At 39.0% G+C, this 27,242-nt stretch overlaps 1 protein-coding gene across 1 annotated transcript in view; it reads left to right on the plus strand.

The window, feature by feature from the left end:
• Positions 1–27,242, plus strand: part of FREM3 (FRAS1 related extracellular matrix 3) — a 73,904-nt gene that overhangs the window by 37,275 nt on the left and 9,387 nt on the right. The window contains exons 6-17 of the mRNA XM_075040183.1: positions 2,908–3,159; positions 12,067–12,216; positions 14,433–14,642; positions 15,842–16,039; positions 16,643–16,807; positions 17,709–17,891; positions 19,520–19,650; positions 21,237–21,395; positions 22,639–22,942; positions 24,922–25,053; positions 25,350–25,681; positions 27,044–27,236. Coding sequence (XP_074896284.1) covers positions 2,908–3,159; positions 12,067–12,216; positions 14,433–14,642; positions 15,842–16,039; positions 16,643–16,807; positions 17,709–17,891; positions 19,520–19,650; positions 21,237–21,395; positions 22,639–22,942; positions 24,922–25,053; positions 25,350–25,681; positions 27,044–27,236 — 2,409 coding nt within the window. The remainder of the gene's footprint in view (positions 1–2,907; positions 3,160–12,066; positions 12,217–14,432; positions 14,643–15,841; positions 16,040–16,642; positions 16,808–17,708; positions 17,892–19,519; positions 19,651–21,236; positions 21,396–22,638; positions 22,943–24,921; positions 25,054–25,349; positions 25,682–27,043; positions 27,237–27,242) is intronic.

Below are 27,242 nucleotides of genomic sequence, written 5' to 3' on the forward strand. Positions count from 1 at the left end.
TCTCATTTGTGAATCTGTGTTATCAAAGAAGGTGATGTACAGAGTTGGTCATGAACCACAGACATGTAGATTTAGAACTAAACCATTTCTAAAATCAAATGAGATTTGGGGGTTTTGGTTAGGTTAGAAGCCAGCTATAAAGTTCAGATCACCATCCTGTCTTCACTTGGATATTCAGGGGTGTGTGAATGTAAGTTTGTGGTCGTGCACTGACTCTCAGCATGGTGATAGTCACTCAAATACTATAGCTAATACAGACAGGTAATTGATAATATGATTCTTTCTTCAACTCATTTGAAACTTAAGCTTTCCAAATACAGTTCTTGACTACAAAATAAGCCTGTTATAAACTGAAAAAGTGAGATGGCAGAGGAGAGAAATTATTACATATTGTAAAAATATTAGATATTATTAAATATATCCGATAACTCAATCAAAACTAAAATGTGCATTCAAAAGTATATTTAATAAAGATAAGGTAATGGGCATTTATAAGTGAAACCAGGTTTAAGATAGAGGCTAGCATTTATCCTAAGCAGTGAAATATTAAAGGTTTGATTGAAGAAACTGGTTTTCATACAGAAGTCTTCTATCACCTTGTCATGGTTTAACCCCAGCCAGCAACTAAGCACCACGCAGCTGCTCACTCACTCCCCCCTGTCCAGTGGGATGGGGGAGAAAATCAGGAAAAAGAAGTAAAACTCCTGGGTTGAGATAAGAACGGTTTAATAGAACAGAAAAGAAGAAACTAATCATGATAATGATAACACTAATAAATTGACAACAGTAGTAATAAAGGATTGGAATGTACAAATGATGCGCAGGGCAATTGCTCACCACCTGCTGACCGACACCCAGCCAGTCCCCGAGCAGCGACTCCCCGCTCCCACTTCCCAGTTCCTATACTAGATGGGACGTCCCATGGTATGGAATACACCGTTGGCCAGTTTGGGTCAGGTGCCCTGGCTGTGTCCTGTGCCAACTTCTTGTGCCCCTCCAGCTTTCTCGCTGGCTGGGCATGAGAAGCTGAAAAATCCTTGACTATAGTCTAAACACTACAGAGCAACAACTGAAAACATCAGTGTGTTATCAACATTCTTCTCATACTGAACTCAAAACACAGCACTGTACCAGCTACTAGGAAGACAGTTAACTCTATCCCAGCTGAAACCAGGACACACCTAGTCATAGCTTGAGATACCAGCATTCTGTGTGCTTCATGGGCAGGGAAAATCGTGGGTCATCCTCAGTTCTGTGGCTTACTTAAACTTCTGGTTCAGAAACTCCTTTTAACATCTTTTGTTTCTATTATACCCTTACCTGTAGGAGTCAGCCTGAGTGGTGGCAGGAATCTTCAGAGTGTTGGGCATTCAGAGGTCATTTGTTCCTTCATCAGTGACTTATAAGGGCTTAACAGAATTTTCCCCTCTTTTGTTGTCTGTTGAGGCACAGAAAATCTTACCAAGTTACTTAAGGTTTTTTGTCCTTGTAGGTTGTCAGTCTCTCTGGCCTTAATAACACTAACCATTTACCCAAATGCACAATTGCTGTAATTGTCATGATCTGTGTTTTTCATAAACATCCTGCAGTAAAATAATTTTTCTTAAAGTTTTAAACATGATAAGCATGGTAAATATGACACTGTCTCTCATTTAATCTTTTTCAGCCTGCTTAATAAGTGTCTGACACATTACTAACCCCTGGCCATGGTAAAGGAAGGTAACCAATGCATGTTGTGCATACTTAAGACCTCTGAAAATCAGGCCCCCTAATGTACTTAGAATTACGTGGGTTAGAGGGGACCTTGATATCTGCTCCTCAAAGCAGGGGCAGCTGTGAGGTGGGACGGGGTTGCTCAGGCTTTTGTCCCCTGAAAATCCCTGTGGACCCAGGGCAGGCTGCTGAGGAACTCCACTTGTAACTGGCCTTCAGGTGGAGTACAAACTATTCACCACTGCTCTTTGATCCTGGTGATATAGCTGGTTTTCACCCATCTAGCAATGCACCCAACCAGGTAGTAACATCCCAATTGGCTACAAGGATGCCGGTAGTGCAAATCCACAGCAATTCCTAGGTTCATATTGCATTTGAGCCTTACTTTGTTTTTAACAAGTATTTCAGACAAATGAACAGAGCAGAACTAAGAGGGAGTGATTTTCCCCCCCCGCCATGTTCTAAGAATCACCCAATGAGGTAAATGTGAAGTTCAAATTCTCATTCATTTGTTCAGGAAGAGTCCTCATCCTAAAGTCCCGATGACTTTCATAGGCATTCTGATCCATGAAAGAGTAGTGTGTAGAAGTGAAAAGGGAAAACATCTTGCCATTTTTCAGTGCAAATGTTACGAAATGTGGTCAGTTGTGTGTGATTGTTAAATTGGGTGTGGCTCCACATCCTCATCTTTCAACAGCAAAACCTGTTTCGGGGTTTTCCCCCTTGCCTCTCCTAACTGCTCTTGGACTCTTCTTCCCTCACAAAATTTCTTTTTATTGTGACCGTTGAACTGCTGATGGAGCTTTGCTCTACATAATTTGTATCAAAGCATATTTTTGAGAGGTGCTTTTTTTTTTTTTAATTAGTTGACTCGCTTCTCTCATGTGGTTAAGTGCAGCCCCACGAGAAAGTTGAGTCAGGATAACTGGAGATAATAGTGAATTGGGAGCAGGAATGGTTTCATGAGGGTGCTGGGTGATAATAAGAGCCCTCTGAGCCACTTTGCTACTGGAAAAGTTGTGATTATAAATAGGAAGAATTTATTGTGCTTCACTTGTTACCAAAGAACATTTATTAGTCAGTTCCAGCATAAAACATTTTTTCTGTGTTTTTTGCATTTAAAGGGCAGTTGTTCTTCCACTTCTTTAAAGTCCTGAGTCCCTCTAATTCATTTTTTGTCCTCTCTCCTCATAGGTTCTGCTACTGGCACAGTACCATCCACTGTCTTGTCTTACTCTGACTATATCTCACGTCCTGAAGATCATAGCAGCATTGTTCATTTTAATAAGGGTGAGACTGAGGAAATCTGTCGTATTATCATTATTGATGACTCCCTGTATGAGGAAGATGAGACCTTCAATGTTTCTCTGAGCGTGCCAGTGGGTGGCCAAATTGGCACTGAATTCCCAAGCACGAAAGTAATAATCTTGGCTGACACAGATGATGGTGAGTATGAAGAAGCAATTTTGTTTTGCTGGGACTTTCCTCTGTGGAAGTTTTACTGATTAAATAATCTCTTCCACTGTGTTTTTGGTTTTTAAACAGCTGAAAACATGAGTCTAGGATTTGCATACTCAGTAGCAAAACTGGCAGAACACACATGAACTGTGTTTAAGATACAGTGTAAATATGTATCATGCACTTTGGCTTACGCTGTTTTGTTATTGCAGCAGGAGTTGAGGATTAGATTTTATTTTCTTTACTGGCATAGGACTAGATGGCTGTTTTATTACTCTGAGGTAGATCTGTGAGGGTTAGATTTACTGTTACTGTAGCAGAGTCTGTGAATACAGGAGCTTACACAGGTATATGATTAGTTTTGTGACAATATTATAGATGAGAATATTTGTAGGCTATCAGATAAAGCTAAAGAGTAGAACTAGTTAATAGAGGCTAATTTGGTGTGCACAGTAATTCCCAGTGTGTCAAGATTAGTGCACTTTCAAGGTAGAAATGCAAGTCTTCCTTTTTTATTATAAAGTTGGAGACACACAATTCAATTCAAGAATTGATAATATTGGACAGAAGCAGAAGAAAAGCCGTGTACCTTATCGTCATACTTCTGCTTGTTCTTTTAGTCTCTGTCTAAATCTTTCTTGCTAATCCAGTCTTGTGAATATAATTGTGCTGAATAAGGCAGGAGTTTTGTACTGTGATCAGGCAAATCCGTGATATACAATAGTGGTCAGGTTTCATATTTAAGCTATACTGAGATGATTCTTTAGAGCTTTTGATTAACTTCATAAATAATGAGAATTTGGGGGCTGATTTCTGTGTTCTGTAATAAAAAAAAGTAATTTTCACTCTGTTATATGAAGAAAAGCAAGAAGCTAAAGATCTAGGAGAGTATTTCTATTAGCTACTATTTATTTCTACCCTTTTGTATGTATTGCAGAAGTCAACTAGTCAAAACAGACACAGTCAAATTGATGAGGGGAAAATGTTGTTTCCTCAAATGGAACATAAATGGGCCAAAATAATCACTGGTGTAATTTCTCTGGGGCCAAAGGATTTACATCAGAAGTGAATTTGCCATAAGAATTAAGTTAATAAGAATATCATGATCTTCAGCTTGATGAGATTTGTTGAAAGGCTTCTTTATCCTTTTCAGAGAGTAGGGAGAAAATAATGCAAAATTAAGCCATTGCGGCAAACAAAGAGTTGTTTTCCTTACCAGGCTCAATGACCAGATTTTTATTTTCATGGAAAACAAAATTATTTATTATCAGCAGATCAAAACTGCTTTCTATGCAGTTTTTCATAGGTAGAAAATTATTTCATATATATATAAAGCTAAATTACTATATAGATAATTATTTTATATTAACTGACAGAAAATTATCATGCTCCTTCTTTTCAATACAACTTTGATAGGTTATCATATATTCACTTGCTTTTTTTTTTTTTGTTACAAAGCTTTCTACTGCAAAATACTTAACAACCTATCATCCGATAAATTCAGGGTAATTCTGAACTCAGCCTATGTCATATGGAAAGATAGCCAGGGCTTAAGCTCAATTTGTTAAAGAGTGTGCTCTGAAATGAAAAGTCCCTTAAGAATACATCACTTTGTAAGACTATTTCCATTTTGAATAAACAGGCAGGGAACAGGTTGCCACTCTATTTTGATCTGACCTGGAAGTAGACTGCTGGTATTGGATTGATTGACAAGAAACTGGACAACTTTCTTTCTCAAATGTGTAAAATTTAAGTTTCAAAGAGTAAAGTTTCACCAGTTTTGTTTTTCTGCAGAATGATACCTTGATCCACCAAACATTTCTAATACTTACACAGCACTGTAAGTGTATATACAGTGGATAAGTATATATACTTACCACTCCTACAGTAGATAGTCCTACAGTCCATTAAAGTGAAAAAGAAGATCTCATAGCCATATGCCTGGTGGTGTCTGAAAGATGAACGCTTTGGGGTTTTTGCTAATACTGGGAAAACCAGCTTGTTTAAACAGAAAAAATTTCCCATTGTAAAGTGCAATATGCTAACAGCTGAAGTATGCAGACCAAACTTGGAATGACTTTTAGACTCAGCAAAGGAATAAGGCAATAGTAAGCCTGAAAGTGCCTCTTTCCAACTAGAAAAAAGTTGAGCACAGCTTTGATACGGGATGTTGACTGCATTTGCACAATCCTTTGGTCAAGTTAGTCATGACGAGGTGCGCTGTGATGCCTCTAAAAACAAGGACTACAGAACCCTGCAAGGAGAAAAAGAAAGAAATTGAGAGACAAAGATTAAAATATATATGAATAGAATTATTTCTAGCATTAAGCAATAACAGTAGTCCTGTGTTAGCCAGCCCTAGAAAAAGAAAAGGAAAATGCATAGGTTTTTTATTAAGACCTGATAGTGTTCCAAAACTGCTTGTATGGATAAGTGACCATACACAGCATAAATTAATGTTGATTCAGGCCATGACTAGCTTTAATATAAGTGAACCTGGAACATGATACACGTTTTTTGCATTTGTAGCCTTTTTTATATTACAGATTTTTACAAAAACATCCACAGTACTGGCACCACTTTCACAATTTTAGTTTTATGAACTGCTTAACAGTTCAAATAAAAAGTAGGTAACCCTGCAGCAAAGTACTAGGCATAGTTCTTCATGTGTAATGACCTCAGCTCTGAGGTCTGAACCCCCTTATTTGTAAGTGCAGATGATAAAAATATAGCTGGGATTGAGTAAAGGGCAATATAGCAGATAAGCTTGAATAATTACATCATAAGTACTTAAATACGTACCGAAGTGTTAGACTACCTCAATGCAGCCAATGGAGGTTTTGTTGATAGCAAGATAAGGCCTTTTGACAGTGTGCAGCTATGACCACATACAGAGATACATGCAGGATGAATGTGTTCCTTGCTATGGCAAGCAACACAGGAAATACTCCTCACCCTTTTTCTAAATAAAAGTAATTTGGGAATGATTACTTTGCTCTTTTGTTTACCCATTATAAGATTCTGTGAACACTCTCTGACATACTCAAATACAAAGAAAGCAGGTTATTTCTTGGTATTAGTATTGGTATTGCTTAACATTAGTAAGCTTTGAAGTAACAAATATATTTCTTGTCAACAATTTAAAAATAAAAGAACTTCTGGAGAGAAAAGGCTTGGGTTTCTTAGGCCGAAGAAATCTGTATGTAAATGCTACAACTTTAATGTCAATCATTTCGGTGCTGCTGCATATCAGTGGAAGTTGAAGAATTAGTTACATTAAGTGATCTGAAATGTTTTTTTACTCACATTAAGCTTTACAGCAGGAAGGAAAGCCACTTAAAGTGTCATCAGGGAAAGCAGTCAGGTATGTCAGAGTTTGTGTTAGTGGAACTACTGCTGTTTAAATATTTATACAGAATGATTCACAAAGCATATAACATACTTCAGAAAAAACATTCTATCAAGTAAAGATAATGTTGCTGTAAGGTGAGACAAATACCAGGCATTCAAACATTATTAAATTCTCTTAGTCACTATTCCCATTTTGAAACTCCAATACCAGAGCACAGGGAGGAATGGAAATTATTTTTGTCTTGCTGGCTCTTCTGTTGAGATGTCTTAGAAGAGCTTCATAAAACTTGTGAGATCACTGGTTTCCATGGTGCTGTGTGTCTGTGAGGCTGGAGGAGAAAGCAGTTTCTTGGGTTTATTGTTTCAGGGTTTGAGGTTTCTTACATATATTCTGCTTAGGTCTCCCTCTCTGAAGGGTCTTACCTTGCTGCGTTTTTAAATAAATGTTTCTGCGTAATGACCTTATACTGGAAAATAAAGCACACATTATAGTGACTTTTTTCCTGTGAAATGCATTAAAATTTTCAGTATTAGTTCTGTACGTGGGGCTATTTTCATCTCTCACATTACAACTGTAGAAACTTATCCCTATTTAGCATCTGAAGGATTCAAATTTCCACCATCTCTACTCAGCTGTGATATGGTTTGTGCATTATATGGAAGAAGGCATTGATCAAAGCTTGAAGTATGGTTTGAGGCATATGCCTAAGGATTCCTTAAAGAGAAAACTCTTTATAAAGAAAGAGTCCTAAAATTTTGTTGTCAATGTCATAAGGAGAGGCCTGCCACAGACTGCATCAAGTGAAGATCCATAGCTCCTCATAGAGTCATGTTACCTGCCCATAAAAACAGAAACAACTCATGATTAGGTCTCAAGAGCCTTCAGAGTCACCAGTTACATATAGCTTAGTGCATGAAAAAGTTTAGAACTTTAAATATCTCTAAAACTAATTATTACTCCCCATTCTCATAGCATCATAGTAACGTTTAAATGAAGGGAAGAGTTAGTTCAAGAATTAAAAAGAAACAGCGAGTTAATAGTCAAGACAGAACGTCTATCCTTTGATCTAGGGTGTCTCCAAGCCAGAGAACAATGCAGATTTTGTAGTAGACCCTTGATGGTAAGCCAATAAGCTCCGAGTTGTGTATCTTTTTCCTATAACATGTGCGCCTGGGAGCACTCTGTCCCTGTCTAGCCGAACAAAGGGGCCAGTTCTTCAGTAAACAGCTTTGAAGAAATAGGTGCAAACAGCTTGTGGTTTTCTAAGCAAGCGAAAATGCACATTACCTCTTTGCTTGTGTGTTTAAGTGGCATCAAAGGTAGAACAGGTTTCAGGACCACAGCTTAAAAAAAAAAAAAAAAAAATTGGCTGGCTTTCCAGGCCAAACTAACACTTAGACCTATTATTTTATAAAGGAAAAATTATTTTAAATTAATAGCTTATGGCATTTCATGATTGAAATCACTATTGTTTACTAAAGATTACCAGTTAGCTCAGATGCTGTTCTGCTTTCTTAGTTAAATGTTCAGTGATTAATGTAATGATTTCTTTACTGACCATTCTAAAAGGGAAAGAAAAGAGTATAAATACATGAATGATCTCCACTTCTAAAAATGCTTTTCTTTTTTCCTTTTTTTTTCTTTTTTTTTTTTTTGACTTGATGTATCAGCTTTTACAGTCCTAAATAAGGTATCTTTAAAATACATTGCCTTGCTAGAATTTAAAGGCTACAGAGGTTTTCTTTGGGCCCCATAAGACTGGATTGTGTTTCAGAGGCAAGTGATTAATTCCCTGTAATAACTGAGTCACAAGTGTCATCTTCCTTGAGGGCTGGACCTTTGTGTTTAATAGCACATTGACTGATGTTTATTATCCCTACTGTTTTGGGGAGAGTAGGTGTATCTAGATTGGGCATTCAGAAACTCTGAAGACAGAAAATGCTGTTGAATATTTCACTGGTCACAGTATCTAAGGAACAATTTTCTCTCATTGTACTATATTTATATGGGAAACATTCATCTGAATGATTTAAAAAAAAAAGAATTATAGAGATACTTTTTTTTTTTTACCTTATTTTCATCTGGTTGTGCTGGAAATGAACAAAAGTATTTGCTTACTCAGTAATTTTCATTGTTAATACAATAATATTGAGAAACTTTGGATCATTGCAGCAAGCATTTCAAGTGCTCAGCAGGAGAATTATAAAAAGCTTAGCACAATTTAAGATGACAAATTACAGTGATTATAATAGAAATGGGAAAGATGACTGTAATAAGAATGGTATGACTGATGACTGCATTTCCCTAAGCCATATTTCAAAACAAAAAACTTGTTATCAAAAGGAGCAGTACTGACATCTGAAGTTACAACACTACAGTTCATATAGTTGTAGACACAGTACGCACATTCAAGGGGGGGAAAAAGTTATTCTTCCAATTAAGGAGGCTGGTATTTAAAGGCTAATTCAAGATAGTTATCACGGACTGCAGAAAGTGTAACTGCCTGGTCTCTTAAAACTTCAAAAGAATTTACAACCTGTACTTGAAAATCCATTAAACTGTGCCTAAGGGAAATTGATGGACTTCTGATATTTGAAAGCAGATTCCTATGTAAATAGAGAAAATTAACTAGTCTAATTTTTAAACTGAATTTAGAATCTTGGACAGTTCTTCCAGAGGGGAAGAAGGAATGGGAAAGAATAGACAATATTATATTACAAATTTTTTTTACATTTTAAAAAAATCAATAATAATTGTCTTTTAATTACAAAGATTCTTGATTAGTCTTGCCAGAGTGAATACTTTGCAGTGATCAGCTTCACGAAATGTGGCCAAAATTGTAGCAGTTTTTGTCAAATTGTGTTTTTCCAAATGATTTTTGCACTCTTGGTGGGGGACCCCAATGATTTTTCTGGTCACTTAGTTGAAGTAGGATCCTGGTCCCAGTGACACCGAAATAACCTTAAGTGTTGCCGTTGCCTTGTGAAGGATTACTCTTCCAGTGCTTTACACAAGTTAGTTAAACAGAACTGTAACAACTTATAGGGCATCATTAGTCACTTGATAATCCATTAGCTGTGACAAAAAGGCATGTAAGTTTGGATATTTAGACCCCTACTGTTCTCCCTACCACGTAGGGGAGACTTCAGTAGTGAAAAATGCATAGCCGGTGGGAAGGGAATGTGATTGTCTTCAAACTCTTACCTGTTATGGCAGGGGGAAAAATGCCAAAACTAGCAAATAACTGATATTAGAACTGCTGATTGGAGGGGTGGGAGGAAGGTGGGGAGAAAAATTTGTATTGGGTTACTACTTTAGGCAAAGCAAAATTTTCTTTGAAAAAAGCTTGAAATATTTAATTAACATAAAATGAGACATTCAGTTTGACTTTCAATTGTGATACCCTTTTTCTTAAAACAAAACAATACTTCAAAATTTGAAATTTTTCAAGAAGAAAGCTAACATCTTCAATCCCCTGCAGTCCTGATGAATAGATCTGTCCCTCAAAAAGCATGTTTTCAAAGAGCTTTGTGTTTTGTTAAACTATCTAACCCATCACCAAGAGTCTAGTTGCATTCTCTAACCTTTCTCTTGTTTTGCATGCGAAAGCTTTGCTTTGTCAGACATCCTGCTGGGCTGTATAAGGAAGATATTGTTTTAGCTGGTTTAAAGGTAATTTATCAAAAGGTTGAAAATAAATATTAATGCAGTCCTGCTTGGAACACTTGTACCTTCCTTAATACTGTGTGCTGAAGACCTCGTCTGCTTCTGCAGCAAGTCTGTGATTATCAGGGTCTGCTCTGATGGTAAAGTAATGTGAAGGTTCACAGTTCAGTGGCTCAAGAAAATTACAGTAAGTATCCAAAGGTGCTGCAAGCTGGAGTGGCAAGGTTCATATAGGTTTAGGGCCAGATGGTGTTCTGATGTTTTTATATATACATGGAGGAAGCAGATAGTGCCTCTAGGCAAATATAATATTCTTAATTAGCTGAGCAGTGCTGTCTGTCCCTGTTGACAAAAGAACTCAGCTAGATATTCTCCCCCATTTGCAAAAGAACATTTATTTAGGCTTGGGAAGGTGAGATCCAGAATGTAAAAAATTACTACTAGGAAGAGGGACTTCTTTATTAATTGAGTTGCCTCGCATTATGTAGAAAAGCCTGTGTATTTTTCTGTGCTCTACTTGGCACATTGAGTCATTGGAAACTGTCTGTCCCTTCTTTAAAAATGGCTTTAAGTTCAGTAATAAACTGAGCTCTGGAAAACAACAGCCAAAAATAAAAAACTCTTTATGGACCATGGTGTAAGCTCCCATTTCCCCAGCTGTAGGAGACAACAATCACGACTTCTAAAGCTTTTCAGAGTTCTTTGAATTTCCCCAAGAGGTACAATAGAAGTGCAGCGTATTAGATGAGTGCCAGGCTTTTGTGCAACTACAGCGATTCTACTGAAGAAGATATTGGCCATTGTGCTAAAATAATGTTGCTGTGGTATTGGAGAGATTCTCTGCATTGTGTTAATATAGATTAGTAATAATATGCAACACAGACAAAATGTGTCAGGCTTTATTAATACTGATAGCAAGATAAAGCCTACTATTGTTTAGGTGACAAAAGTAAAGAAGGCCATGTATTGAATTTAGCAGACTCTATCCATTACTTAGTAAAAGCAGCAGGTATAACGTGTCTCCAGTGTGTGCTGCTTCATTCTTCTTGATGGGTATTCAGACAGCCGGCTAAATTGGCGCTAGTTTGAGACAGTCTTGTGATGTTTGATCTCTTATGCTAAACAACAGAGTCTGCTTAAACCCAATTTAATATTGACCTTTTCCATGACCTGGATTGTGCAACTTTTTGTATCCCTATGAATAACTAAAGTCAGTTTACCACACTAAAGAAAAAAAACCCCAGCTTGTAACCCTTTAGTATGCCACATCCATATCAAATGTATGCTTTGAAAACAATTAAAAAAAAAAAAAAAAGTCTAAACTCTTGAAATACTGCAAGCTGCCTTTATCTTTTAGGGGAAGGTAATTTAGGTATATATTTCCTTTAACAGTAGATTTCAAAAAGATTTTCTGCCTTGTTTTACTTAAAAATGTAATGGAAGAACTATCCCATGTCTTATGTCTGTGTTATGCTGTGTAGTCACAATTTTTCAAATGGCTGTTTTACTTCAGATGGTAAGGTAAACAGCTGGCTGTGGAAGATCTCTGTCAGTTGCAGATAAGATCAAAAATATGTAGATATAACACTATTTACTTAATTCAAGGAGTGTTTCATTTGTTTTTTAAAGGATGAAAAAACCCCTTACATTAAGTGGTGGGCAGGTGCGTAATAATATTTATGTAAGTGGACAGTAGATATTATGGGGATTTGCAGGGGAAATTGTTAACATTAAAATTGTTAACGTATTAAAAGTCAAACTGCAGAGTTTGAGCACTAAAAGTCAGACTGGAGAGTTTAAGCAGTAAATATACATGTGAACAAGAGCAGGTCAAAAGAGGCTCTTTCAAAAATAGATGCGTTTCTCTCTGTATTTAGAACCTGCTGTGTACTTTGGTAACACTCAATATCAAGTGGATGAAAGCGCTGGTTACGTGGAGATTCATGTCTGGAGAACTGGAACAGACCTGTCCAAAGCAGCTTCTGTCATGGTGCATTCCAGAAAAACAGAACCAGTGTCAGCAGAGGGTGAGTTACTCTTAAAAATATCCTCAGGTTGCTTTAGAGTATGTGAGCATGAAAATGGGACATCTGGCATTCACTCTTATTGATCTTCAGTGTATATATGGGGTGAAAAAATTAAGTAAAAGACATCAGACATGGATTTATCAGGTAGAAAACATAATATTTGCATCCCAGTTGTGTGTGGCAGGGACAGCTTGGCTAAGCTCACTGGCTTTCTGCTGGAGACTACAGAATGGATGTGAATAAAATGATCGTTAATTTAGTCGCACCTTAACTGATGGCAGACAGTGGGAGAAACAGTTGGAGTGAAAGAGAGTATTGTCTTCATAGCACTGTGTTTCCCTGGCATAAAATTGAATTTACAGCATATATCTGCGGTTGCCCTGAAGTGATGCTATCAGTACATTAGCCAAGGAAGCTTTGTTTATCTGTGAGAGCTGATGTGTCTGAGATTTTAGGGTCTCTCAGTTACTCTGGAGAGAAATTCTGGAAGGCACCACCAGCGTGATTTCCAAGGATTTTCTCTGTCCAACACTGACCTAAAATACCCCAAATCTGGGGACTGTCTTTGTAAAACCCTTTTTTTGTTTCTTAGTCCCAATGAAAACTCATTTTCCCTATCAGACTTTGGGAATACTTAGGCTGGCCAAAATTTTGCAGTGCTGTTTAAATATGCTGCTTGACTTGCTAGCTGCTATATTAATTTTTAGGAGCAGTTATAGCTCCTTAAGGTGTCAAGGAATCAGTTGCATTAATGAGAATTTCCCTGTTCAGCCCAATAAATTGACGACACACTGGCAAGAGATAGATAAGGCTTCGGAAATTTTCATATTAATCAAGCTAAAAGCAAAATTGTCTTTTTTAATATGTTTGTGATAGATTATCAGATTTGCTAGCAAAATAACACAGAATTACAGCACCTAGTAATGCAGCATGTATGATTGAAGGGATGGTTAATTAACTTATAATGTACATATATGAAAATAGAATTTGACTACAGTTACTGAAGAACAGAGAATTAGTTAGCAAAATAGACAATGTATGTGATTAATATGTGAAGACTCACTTTTAAGGTGAAGAATTATGATTGGGTCCTACAGGATTTTTGTGTTGTATATAAAGTAGTGAACTGATCTTGCATTTCTAATCTTGTATTCTGTTAAAGTCTAATTACAAGATTTGGAAAAACTATCCTTTTCACTCAATCTTTTCCTAATTTCAAGTATTTATAGAGTTTTGCACACACACACAAAATACTAATATTTTTGCATATGAAATGCCTATGCATGCAATGTTTGATTAAGGAAAGAACAAAACCTGTGCAAGAATTGTGGTTCTTCATAACGTACAGAGCCGACCAGGGAGGTCAGCTTTTATGCAGATAAGTGTTTCTTGCCTCTAATCCAGAGGCTGCAAAATGACATGTAAAAGAAAAAGGCACAGTTGCTGTTAAGTATGTAAATTGCAACATACTGTGACAAAGAAGGGAAAGAATTGCTGTCATTACAGACAGCAAGTAGAACGTTTAAAAGGGGATAGGGAGGAACACTCTGGTTAAAAAGAATGTAAAATTACAGAAATAGTCAGAATCTCAGTGAAACAATGGGACACAAACGAAAGGAAGGCATGAAGTCTTTATACAACTTCCAGTCTAGATTTAATAGTCTCATACACACCAAAAAAAAAGTCATTCTAGGTGTTTTCACCTGCACTCAAGCCGCCTGCTTCTTTTAGTGATGAGACAGTGGTAACAGCATGATTTTCAAGCTCAGTCATCTAGCCTAGTGCAAGACACTTTTTCTTAGGGTATCAGCTGGAATTACTCTGGGACAGACTTCTGGTCTTTTAAAGGTAAGTAGCTAAGTAAAACCTCATGTATGTAGTCTAGAGTGGAGCAAAAGGGTTAAATTGCTGTGGTCATCAGGTCTGTTGTGTGTTGTTGAGGCTGTAGCCTGTTACTTTGCAGTTTAAGGGATCTTAAACAAGTTTTAATTGTGCTGATGACATAAAGAGTAAATGATGATCCAGATATGTATTTGTGTGTGTGTGTTGCAGTGTATGTTCATTGTTCCCAAATTTACTTGCATGTGACAAAAATCTAAATTAAATTTCCTCCAGGGCAGCAATAGAAACAGCCGCAAACATGTTTCACAAATGTACAGGTGAATGTTAACATATAGTAGTAACTGACTGTACAAGTCTTGTTGCTTCCCAAACAGCTGGAGTTGATTATGTGGGCATCAGCCATAATCTGGATTTTACACCAGGAGTCAACATGCAAGTGTTTCGAGCGATCATCCTTGATGATTTGGGTCAGCCTATTCTGGAAGGTCCGGAGAAGTTTGAACTAGTTCTTTGCATGCCGGTGAATGCAGCTCTTGGAAAGCCTAGCAAAACTACTGTCTTTATCAACGACACCATCACTGACTGTAAGTATAAAGAGGGTGGGGGAGAGTTTTATCAAGGGTTTTTTTCTTCTAGTGTTTTAAGTGCACTTAGAAGGTGGAAGAGCTCTTTTGGCAGTAGCATAAATTACTGTGGGTGTAAGTGCTGTCATATATCATTTACCCCAACTACGTTATAAAGATTAACAGCTGTGTGCTACACCTGAAGTTGGAACATAGGGCTATAGTGCAGGTTCTTTAGTCTGGCTTGTCTTCCTTCTCATTGTGTACTTGAAGATACTGCTTTGGACAAATTAATATAATAGTGGAACTGTGCCATGAGCTAAAAGTACATTTATTTATGCCTGGTGTATTAAGGCGATTTGTTTGAATAAATATTCATCTTGAAGGTAGAGAACCCATAGGGATTAAACTTTTTTTTCCTAGTAGTTATTTGAACACCAAAAGTTGTGGAGAGCTAAGTTTTTCAAGTAATTATGCAGATATTTATGCTTAAGCTACTGCATGAAGCTGTAAGTGTATTGTCTCTTCTAGGGAGGCATTAAGGGGGGAAAAAAAGGTAGGTGTAAAACTTTAAAAGCAAACAACACTCAACACAGCACCATTTAGAGGTTCTCCAGCACTTGGTAAATAAACCAAGCTGACTCTCAGCAGTCGCAGGTTTCTGCAAATTCACTGCACTTCAAAGACTTAAAGAAGCTATATTGTTTTAGAAAGCTCTTTCTCAAACAGAACTCAGAAGAGCAGTTACAGTTTCACTGTGAAATACTTGTTGAAGTCAGTGCAAAGTATGATACTGACTTCAGTGGAGATAGAATTGTGGTCACCACCCCTTTTTGGCCTTGTGGTATGTGCACCTACTTTCTCTCTGCATCAAAGATAAAAGAGACTGCTTTATAGAAAATAATCTCACAGCTCAGAAATGGCTCAAATGCTGTTTTTAAGAGCCCTAGCTACCATGAGAAGACTTGTGACAGAATTAGTACTAAGCCAGAAATTAGTTGCTGTAGACCAGGAAAGTATTTGAATTCTTCTACATTCAAAATCTGTGTTTAAAAAGCATGTGTAAATCTGAACCTTCTTCACATTGTTGTAAAAGGTTAGCAAATAAAATGCTAAGTTAAAGAAAACTACTACTTTTTTTTTAATCGAGGAACATGATTAATATTTGCTGCCCGTGTGTGAGGGTCCTTTTCAACTTGTGTAACATGTTCTGTTGTCAGTACCCAAAGTCCAGTTCAAAGAACCAATGTACATGGCAAATGAAAAAGATGAACAGCTGTTGGCCCTCATTTATCGAAGCGGTGACATTAATCATAAATCCACAGTGCGTTGCTATACTCGCCAGGGTTCTGCCCAAGTTATGATGGACTACAAGGAGAGGCCAAATACAGATGATTCTATAGTGGTGTTTCTCCCAGGTAAGTTTTTCCCGTTGGAATTTGAAAATAATGTGTTACTTTTGTCTGACAAGTAATCTGATGGTAAATAAGAGCTAGACCTCCAGGACATTCTGGGAGTTGTTATGCCAGTTGAGCTACTGTGGATGAAGAAGGTGGCACAGGACTATATAACAAATAGTTTTGTGACTATGACAGCAGTACTTTCAAAGGTTTTTATGGCCAAAGTTGGCCAATAAAGAATTCAGTAATATTGAACATCCTCTGCTACGCTTTTGAACATAGCACTTGTTCATGAGAATAAACAGGAATAATACTGATACAGTGCCTTCAGCAGAGGAGAATCAGAGCAGCAGATTCTTTGCTATACAACACCCTGCTGAATGGTGCATGGGTTGCTGCTTAGTTCCCATTGTGGGAGAGTCGTGGGATTTTTCCTTAGCAGAGATTGACTCACAACAAAAAAATTAAGTGTCCCAGTCAGCGCTTGTCTCTGCTTCCATGTTCTTGAGACTGTCTGTTCTATGGCAAGCCTGAAAAAGTAAGTATGGGGGTTTGGTTTTGGTTTTATCCTGGTCTTTTGTGCTCCTGTAGAGATAATGTCTTGTTCATACCTTCCTTCAGGAGAAACTGAGAAGCCCTGTATTGTAACTCTGGAAAATGACGTAATTTATGAAGAGGAGGAGGAATTCAGATTGGTGCTTGGAACACCAAAAAGTAATTCTACTTTTGGTGCTTCCATTGGAGATCAGAAAGAGACTGTGATCAAGATTAAGGATGAAGAAGACAGTGAGTTTTGTGTTAATTGTTGATTATATATGTAGCTGCAAATAACAAAGTGGGACTAATTCCATTCAGTGTTTGGTTCAATGGTTTTCAAAGTACCCAGTACCAAGTTTTTAAAAAATCTGTCAAGTCTTTTATGTTTTGAATTTGCATCTTTTTAATCTATTCTGAATGCATCACTGGCTCTGCCTGTTGTGAGATAATGGGAAGATAAATTCTCGTGTTTATTTCCATTCCATTTATTGCTTGATATGTGTTGCTTTGATAAGAGTGTCATAAAATTGACTAAGTTGAAAGAATCATGGATACCTTGGGTCAAATTCACAAAACTTTCAGGAATATAATAGGGACTTTTATGTACAGATTGTACAGATTATGCATCTGAAAATGTCAAATGATGTGTAAAAAACCAAAACAAACCCCCAATCAAACAAAAAACCCATAGCATAATTGATGATGCTGTAAAATGGACTCCCTACAAGTCATAGAGAGTCATTTAAGAAAATCAGATTTATCCCATACCTTTGACAAGGCATTAGAATAAATAAATTATAAAAGTAACTGCTTCTTCAAAAGCTAAACATATTTTATCTCTAAATATTCCACTCTAGACTCCACTAAAGCAAACACTAGGGGACCAGTTGTTCTTCTTTTAATCATAGCTACAAATCTGAATTCCAGTTTCCAAAATATTTCACTTTGATCATTTCACACAGCAATCAATAAACCAAATAAATTAATCGCCAGACAATGACTTTGAATTTTCAAGTTTGTTATGACCTTCTCATTTCCTTTGGACTACCCACTCTCAGATAAGGTATTTGCACTTGGTCTAGTTGACATGAGTAAATTTTTTTTTTTAATGTTCAGGTTTTTGTTGTGGGTTGTTTTTTTTCTCACCTAGAACCAGTGATTAAATTCTCTGAAGTAAAACACAGTGTTCAGGAGCCTCAGGAACCTGGAGAAACTGCACTAGTAAGAATCCATGTTCTACGCCTTGGTGATAGCTCCAAAGTATCTGTTGTCAGAGTGCACACAAAGGATGGCTCAGCCACCTCAGGGGAAGACTACAATCCAATGTCAGAAGGTAAGGGTGCTTCATTGGGTGTGGGGATGAGAAACATTAGTTTGGAAAGTGCCTTCCTGCAAATGAATGCTGGACAGGGAGCTGAATTCTTGTTTTGATAACCAAATGGCAAGTTCTGCACTTTAGACTAAGAGTTCCTACTTCACTTTGTGTGTTTGGAATAGGAGATTGGAGTGTTGTCTATTTTTGTTTTAATCTGAGTTAATCGTAGGACCTGTAAGGGACTGTATTAGCATTGAATTGGATGTGAGATCCTGTTTGCTCTGGGCTACTTTGAATTTCCTAACCTGAAATGCAAACTCAGGACTTCTTCATAAGAATGAAAGTTCAGCCTAGCACAGGCTGTCATGCATCTGACACATGTTTGAGCAGTATTTGGTTCTTGAGTTTTGCCTTCAGGTCCCCTGAGCTGGCAGAGGCTTGGGATATTGTTATGATAGACAGTTTAAGATGATACAGGAATATGCTCAAATTCCTGATTCTGCTATTTTAAGGAAATTGTCTAGATTTATTCTGCTTTCATCATCCTGCTGTATGGAAGAGAGATCTGCCCTAAGCACTTGGAGTCAGGGGTTGCCAGTGGTTGGGATGCTTTTCATAGAAAAGCCCACTCCTGGGAGCTGGCACCAAGTCCCCTGTCTCCCAGGAAAGAGTCCAAACCTCAAGGTTACAGACCCATATTCTCTTTCTGTGACCTACTGCATTTCTATTTGCTTTCCTTGTAGTGACATGGTTTTGATGGAGTGTCACCCTCACAGGAACAGTTTTATAGCCTCCTGGTTATGCAGACTCCCTAGGGGAATAACTTGACTATCGTGTCTCCTGGGGAGGTATGACCTTGAATACAATTAAAGTAAAATGAATGAACAAGGTCTCTCTTGAGTATTCATGCTACTGACTGGGCTGGTGACATAAAAATGTATACCACTTCCTCCTGACTTTTAGCAAGAAATAACAATCCCCACTTGGTTTCTGGAGGAAGGACCACAGATGCCTGTTTCTAATAGACTGTTCTTGTCCTGGGATTTCATGTAGATGAACTTGTCTCCTAAAGAGCTAATGGCAAGTATGTTGATTTTTCAGCTCAAAGTGCAAGTGTTTTGGATCCTGCATAAATATGCGCTGCAAATGGAGCCTGAGGCAGTGTCCATACTGGTATAATAATGTACCTGGGACCATTCCTTGGCATGCAGGCCCATTTTGTTGAACTTTCTTTGCCACTGAAGCATGCAGACCCACTCTTTGATGCTGAAGCAGGATATCTGCATGCAAACTGCCTCCCTGGCCCACACTAATTCTGAACTGTGTCCAGGAATTGTTTGGAAGAAAGCTAGTTGGCTTGGCACAAAATCATATCAGGATATTATGTTTTGATGTTATTTTAAGTCTTCCAACAAGTTAGCAATATCAACTTGTATTTATTTTTTCTGTCCAGCAAAAGTGGGTTAGTTTTACTTGGTCATTGTGTTGAAGAACAGATACTAACAGCTCATTCTAATACTACATTTTACTTAGAGCAAAACCATGTTATTGCAACAGAATACATTACTTGAATGCAATTGACAAAGAAAACAATTGTTTGGCTCTTGATTTTCAATTAATTTGTTGGTTGTTTTTTTTTAAATCAGGTATTGAATTCAAAGAAGGAGAAACTGAGCATTTTGTTGAAGTAGAGATTCTGTATGATGGCATAAGGGAAATGAGAGAAGCGTTTACTGTCCACCTGAAAGCTGATGAGAACATGGTAGCAGAGACACAGGTAACCACTGTTGACAACAAAAGTCGCCATTTGTAATGATTTTTTTTTTTTTATTCATATAGAAACATCTAAAAAACCTTGTACTCACAGCATGCATGAGAGCCTGGTATTCATATGCTCCTGTAGTTAGTTTGGTGCATAGCTGTCTAAATACTGGTATAAATTAGCTGTAAATCCACACACTTGGAACAAAGTCTAGAAGCATTGAATTACAAATTTTATGTGTGACGCACTATATGCTTCACAGAGAGTTTGGCATCTTAGGAAAGTATAGTGCACTAACTGCCTTGTAGAAGCCTGTTCTGACTTTTCCCATTACAGATGGTGATTGGCAGGGTTTTTTTGTATTAATAGTGTTTCTGGCTGCTACCAGACCCAGTACAATGGGGAGACTGTGTTGGTCCCTCTCTAAACATGTGTGGAGAGATGTGGCAGCAGCAGCAGCTGCAGCCATGCCATGGTGCTCTGCTCAGTGCTCTGCATCTCTTCATGGGGTCAAGTATGGCTCCGTGAGGCCTTCTCACCCATTCCCACGGTAGGAGGTCTATGGGCAGGGAGGAAGGCACCAATGGGGACAGATGGGCATAGATTCGTCTTCCATTTCTTTATTTTGGTGAAGCAGAGGAGAGCACAGCAAGTGTTAGAGCTACTACAGTCCTGAAGAGCACTGCCTGCCATTTGGGGCTATATTTAAGATCTAATCTGACTCAAACACTAGCAACTTCTTACTTCAATACTATATACAGTAAATTACTACATGCAGAGAAATTATGGCCCTGGGATCCATTACATCATGTATACCATACCTTGATAAATTTGTAGGCCACTATTTTAAAAACAGAGGCTCTAAAATTAACATGCAGTCTTTATACTTAAGTTGGTAAAAACCTAAACTGGCTGTCAAGTGAGATCAAATTGATGTGTAGGCTGAAGCTACTACATGGTCTCTGGAACTAGTTCAGGAGAGTTTTGGGGTTTGTTTTTGTATTTTATGTTTGTGGCAAGGTTTTGGGGGGGTAGATGACTCAGGACTGAAGTTGAGCACGGGAAAATGAGGAGGAAAGGTGGTGTTTTAATGTTTGCCTTTGTTTCTTACTACCCAAATCTACTCTAATTGGCAATAAATTAAATGCATTTTCCCCAAGTTGAGTGTGTTTTGCCCATTAGAGTAACTGGTAAGTAATCTCCCTGTCTGTAGCTGGACCCATGAGCTTTCTCATCCTATTTCCTCCTCCTGCCATGCTGAAGATGGGGAGTTAGTGAGCAACTGGGTGTGTGTTTGACTGTTTGCCAAGGCTAATTTTTTAAAGAAAATTTGGAGTATTTTTATTTCCCTTTTCCTAATGTTTGGGGAATTAATTCTTTCTTAATTTTTAGCTAGTTGCTGGTGAACAGGGTTTAAGTGGAAAACCTGTAAAAACCACTGAGTAGTGAGTCTTCCTTAATACAAGTCACCATTTTATCAAAGAATCCTGGGTAAAACCATAATGAGGTTGGTGGCAGAAATTAAGTCACAAGCACTACTTCTCCTCCCTCCGTTCCTTATTTTCAGCAGTATACATAACCTTTTCTCTCTCTCAACTCAGATGAATAAAGCCATTGTGTACATTGAAGAAATGGACAGCATTGCAGATGTGACGTTTCCAGCTGTGCCCCAGATTGTCTCACTTCTGATGTATGACGATACTGCTAAAAGCAAAGAGAATCCACACCCTCCAACCGGCTATCCTGTTGTCTGTGTAACGGTAAGGCTTGTTTCTGCATGCTTTTGTCCAGCTTACTCATTCTGTGCTCTGGACTATGTAAGAAAATTGAAAAAGTATTCAATTCTGGAAAATGATAACTAAAAACTGTTGGCAAGACAGGCTGTTGGTGCATTAGAGGCACTTGCTTAAGTCTTTCTGCTGACATAACTCAGAAGGTAAGTTTCAAGAGAGGGTCACTAATGCCCCTAACCTGTGACAGCTGTTTCTGCAGTGTTTCTTGCTGATCTAAATAGGTCTTTGGTACTTGACTGTGCTGTCAAACTAATAACCAGTTCCAGGGGATGACTTGGACACGTTGAATTAGAGCCAGAAGAATAGAGATTTCTAAACCCAAAGCTGAGCAGGCAAGAAGGTGAGGAGGAGCTAAGTGCTGCCCAAACAAGGGCCGTGCCTGGGCCATACAGAGCTCTCCAGAAACAGTTTGTATCCTGGGCTTTGTGAGCAGAGCTGTGCCGTGAGCAGCTGAGCAGCAGATTTTACCAAAGTTGACTGAACAGCCTCTGGTATCAGCCATCTGCCCCATCTGCAGGAGGCTGCTCTCCCAGACAGAGTTGGCAGAGGGACATGTACTTGTGTGCCTGCTGCTTCTCTGTGAAGTCAGGTGTTTTAAGCTGTTGATCAAGGATGATTTTGAGGGGGGCGGGAAAGCAGCTGAATTTTGCACTAGCAAAAGGCACACATGCATCTTCATTCCTGCTTGGTTCTGTTGTGGGGGAGCAGCAAGAGACTGCTGGGAAAGGTGCACTTGTAATTTTGCAGCTCTTTGCCAGGGATGTATGAATTCAGGCCATTCATTTTATGTTTCTAACAGTTTCTCATTTATTAGAGTGGTTTCATACTGGGATTTTTCAAGCTAGTGTGTCTGAATTTGGGAGAACTGACTTTGCAGTTGTTAGATAAGAGTTCAGTTTTTGAAGTTAGCCCTAGCATTTTCCAGGTCTGGATGGTCAGAGGTGACACATGAATCATAACAGCAACTCACTACTATCTGGGGTTTAGTTTTTTGATTGTTTGTTCTTGTTTTCAATTAAAAAAGCCCCATGGCATTCGTTCATATCCCCTCAATTAAGGGGAAAATAGTGTGCCTACGTGAAGGTCTTATTTTGCTGACACAGTAATAAGCACGGTACTATTAGAATAATGCTTAACAATTTGCTTGCTTGGTGCGGGTGTAGGTAAGAATAGATAACCCCCTTTATTTTGTGTAAATGGCAACCCATAGGCATGCAATCCCAAGTATTCTGACTACGACAAAACCGGATCCATCTGCGCCACAGAAAACATCAATGATACTCTGACTCTGTACCGCTGGCTTGTCAGTGCTCCAAGTGGGAGTGATGGTGTCACCAGCCCAATGAGGGAAGTGGACTCCAACACTTTTTTTACCAGCACCAAATCCATCTCCCTGGACTCTATATATTTCCAGGCAGGCTCCAGGCTTCAGTGTGCAGCTCGAGCTGTGAATGCCAATGGTGATGCAGGTCTGGAGCTCCTAAGTCCAATTTATACAGTAAACAGAGAGGAAGGTAAGTTTTTAATGATGGGAATTAGGTAGCCTTTCTTGGGAAAAGATGAGGTAGTTTTAGCAGCTGAAGGAGGTCTGCTATGGAGTGTTTTGTTTTAGGGCATTAGTGCTCGTACGTTAGTTAATTTTTTTTCATATGCATACGGGACTGTTGCTAGTGAAAGGCAAAAGCACCTTGTAATCGTCTCATCAGCTCTGGTATTTCATGAGTTTGTTCCCATCGTATGTCATATGTAAGTGATTGGTGGGTTTATGGTGATGATTATTTTTTACACCTAATTTGACTAGTGACTAGAGCAGAATTTGACTTCCCCAGTCTTGGGTCCTTTGCTTTTCTCAATATACATATTTCAAATACACCTCTGTTTCCATGTGGTTTTGGTTTAAACGACACAGCTACTGACACTGAGAGCAGTTTGTAGTTGTATTGAATTTGATATTGTCTAAAGGCCTGCAGACTAAAGACAGTTAAAATACAGGTGCTGGAAAAGGGTGGGGGCATGAAATCCATGTGGAAATTCAGATATTGCAGCACTGCATGCATAACTTTGCTGAGAACTTACACTATGCCTGAGAAGGCAAGGGGACATCCTAATTCTGGGTTTAGCCCACACCCCTCAGATTTCTTAACTGTGATCTGTATCTAGATGTGTATGCCTAATCTGTTGCTTTTTTCCAGAAATTCAGATGAGGAAAATGCATCTTTTTGCTCAATCAGTTAGTGACTAGAACAGTTACTTGGGAGTTACTTCAAAGTCCTATTCTGCCCAAAGTAAAGCACAAGCCTGACTTTACTGCATCTCTGGATTCACAGGACCATAACGTTGGGTGCTAGGGAGGTGACTCTTCTCTGCCTCTTTAGACTAAAATGTTCTCGTTTTAGTCAGCTCACCAACTATGCAAGTGGATCATGCTGTGCTTCCTCAGCTGTTTTGTGCAGTTCAGTCCTTCTGCTACATCCCTGCTACGCAGAGTCCTTCACCTCCATCTCCTCTAGCTGCAGTGCAAAACCCCTGGGTAGGATTGACCTATGTGGGAAGAACTGAAAAAGTTTTGTGTTACCATGGTATTAGTGATGGTCCTGTTGTAGTGGCAGTGGCTTGTCATCAAGACAAGACAAGGCTTGTGGATAGAAGCAGTATTCTTTTGTTAAGGTCGCAAGCTGGGGGAAGGAAGGGAAGCTTTGGGACATGTAATCCGGACTGAAATCCACCAAGGTTTTAGGCAGTTGTGTTCATGCCCAGTGGCTGAAAAGTAGCTCCCTTGAGACTTTCCATTGTTGGCAAGTTAGGCAGTAGCCTGTGAAGTTTCCAAGGTTCCCTGGGGCTCCTAAGTGTTAGATTTATAGGTCTGAAGTGGCCATTATGCACCATAGGTCCTCTGTGGATTTACCGCTATGCTCCTAAAGTGCCAGTTCTTTGTGTGATTTAATCAGAAATTATCTTTGCCTCAGTCAGACACAGAAAAAGAATGAACCTGAAATCTCTCTCCGGTGTAAGTGGTGGACCCCGCAGAATGACACAGACTGCCCCTATGTATTTTATTTAGCTGTTGTCTGCAAGATGTTGGGTCCCCTCAGGCAGCCTGTTTTTTTGCAGCAAGAGCTCAGGTGTGGTTGTGAACCACCCTGCCCTTCACCTCAGTAAGTGATGGCTGCCAAGGTAAATGCTGATGTAAAGTGGTCATCTCCCCATTTCTAGGGAGGAAGAACAAATCCGTGAAAGGAAGAGGTCAGGTTCTTCAGCTGCTGCTGGGCATAGAAGGGTTTCCATACTTCTGCCCTTGCCTCTCTGGAAAAGGACCTCTTGGCCCTAGGAGTTAGACCAGGCAGCATGGGCAGAGCTGTCAGGAACTCCCTAATCAGCGTGTCACGTTACTGCATTTTTCTGACCTAGCTCTATGGACAGACATCTCCAAGCTGCTTAACACAGATATGACACAGTTTAGCAGGCATTTCACATGTCCTTCCCATTTGCTCAGGTCTTTGCCAACCTCGCATCCCAGGAACAGTAGGAGCAGAACCTTTCTCAGCTAAAATTCGCTACACGGGTCCAGACGATCCTGACCATCACAATCTGATCCGACTAACAGTCACAATGCCCCATATGGATGGTAAGCAGCAAGTGGTGAGAGTAACCACTTAATTAACACATGCTGCCTTGGACATTTCCAATTCCACAGGTTGGTCTCCACAGTTGTTTGCTGCGTTGTGGCAGAACCATGAATAATCCATGTTTAATGAACAACTTGCCAATTGTAAAGTTAATGTATTGATGAAACATTGGGCATCCTTGGCTCCTATGTTTCTGACTTCAGCTTTAAAAATATGTTCACAAACAGTTAATGAATACTTCATTTGCTCTTTTCCATTCAGGCTGTTAATAAGTCATGTGACATTTCTGTTTTAGGAATGCTGCCAGTTATCTCCACGCGCCCCTTATCCAACTTTGAGCTAACGCTTAGTCCAGACGGCACTCGTGTGGGACACCACAAGTGCTCCAACCTACTGGACTATAATGAGATCCAGACCAAACATGGCTTTATTACAGAGGAAACTAAGAACGCCAGAGCAATTGGAGAAACATCACCTTACCAGTACAGCAGTGCTCTGCGGTCCGCCAAAACCTTGCGTTTCTACCAGAACCTCAACCTTGAGGCTTGCCTTTGGGAGTTTAGCAGTTACTATGATATGTCTGAGCTGCTGACGGACTGCAGTGGCTCCATTGGCACAGATGGGCAGGTACGTGGCACTGAAGCACCTTCCTCTCTCAACAGGAGGAGGCTTTGGAAGCACAAGTCCAACAGAAAGTGTTACTAAGGATTGCATGAGAAAGGATTTAGTTGCTATGCAGGTAGTTTGATATGTGTTCCCTTAGCACAGGTGTTTTTATAAGTACAGGTTTGTTCCTTTGCACTGTATTTCTGTGTACAGCCACGATTCATCGTCCTGGTAACTGAGCACAGCTTACTGCATTGCTGTTGCCCCTAGTCCGGATTTTAGAAACTGCTTTTTTGACCCAAAGAGCTTATCCAAACTGTGTACATCCCTGTGCTAGTGCCCAAAGCCTGTGTAGCAGCATGTTCAAAGGAGAGGCTACAATTTTATTGCCTTACAGAAGTAAGCTGTATGTGTAAAGTATGTTATTGACCCTGGAAGTGTGTTCTAAGGTTATAGAAAAAAAATTGCTTTTTTATAATTAAAAAAACCAACCCAAAACATGTTTAATTAGAAACTCTAATTTAGGCTTAGATCATTCAGGCTTTAGGCAGAGCTGTTAGGTAGGTGAGATTTTATAAATAGAAGCTTGGTTGATAAGGAACAAACAAAAAAAGTTTACCCAAAAAGCGATTTTGCATTTACTTGGAAAATAACCCAATGCACAAGCGCCCTACAGCAATTGCACTAAAATTAGGGGAGATTCCAGGGGGCTGTAGAGCCTCTGTGCTGACTCCACCTTGAATCAGCCTTGGCTCAGCAGCTTGATGCTTTCCCACTCCATAGGTGCTCAACTGATGCTCAGTGGCCAAAGAAGATTTATGTACTATTATCTGCTTGGCTGCCCATTCTGGTTGCTTGTTGGTTGCTTGGTAGAGAGACCTCCATAACTCAGGCCACAGTTTTAAATTGCAGTGTTTCAGGGTGCCATAATCTATAGAGTTCAATCCATTGTAAAGGTAGGTGTTACTTATAGGACTAATTTCTAAATTTGTGTTTGAGTTCTGAATGCCTAAGGAATCTGGTTGTGCTGATCTGGAATTTTCATTTAGGCCACCTTCAATTTCTATGGAGTTTGTTTTGAAGGCTTTTTTTTGCCCTTTTATTATTTTTTTTTTTAAATTCCAAAGTAAAACAAAATCTTAGATAGTCCTTATTTTGGAGAGGTATGAACCCCATTACATTAAATTGGCAAAGATGCAGGGACACTATCAAGTGAGGTGGTTTGCAGCACCTGAAATAATAGTGATGTCAGTAACAGATGAAAAATTTTTCTGTGCAGTTTTTTTTTGCTTAGGTTTAAAGAGTGCAGTTCATGAGAATGCAAGGTTGGCAGTGAAACTGATATTTTTTCAGGTTGCATGGAGTAACCTCAATGTTTTTCAGGTCTTAAATCTGGTGCAGTCGTACGTAACTCTGCGGGTGCCTCTCTACGTCTCCTATGTCTTCCACTCCCCTGCTGCCATTGGTGGCTGGCAACATTTTGATTTGCAGTCTGAACTGAGGCTTACCTTTGTGTATGACACGGCTATCCTGTGGAAAGATGGGATAGGCAGCCCTCCTGAATCAGAGCTCCAAGGTGAGC

The sequence above is a fragment of the Buteo buteo genome, chromosome 1, assembly GCF_964188355.1.
Source record: "Buteo buteo chromosome 1, bButBut1.hap1.1, whole genome shotgun sequence".
NCBI lineage: Eukaryota > Metazoa > Chordata > Aves > Accipitriformes > Accipitridae > Buteo > Buteo buteo.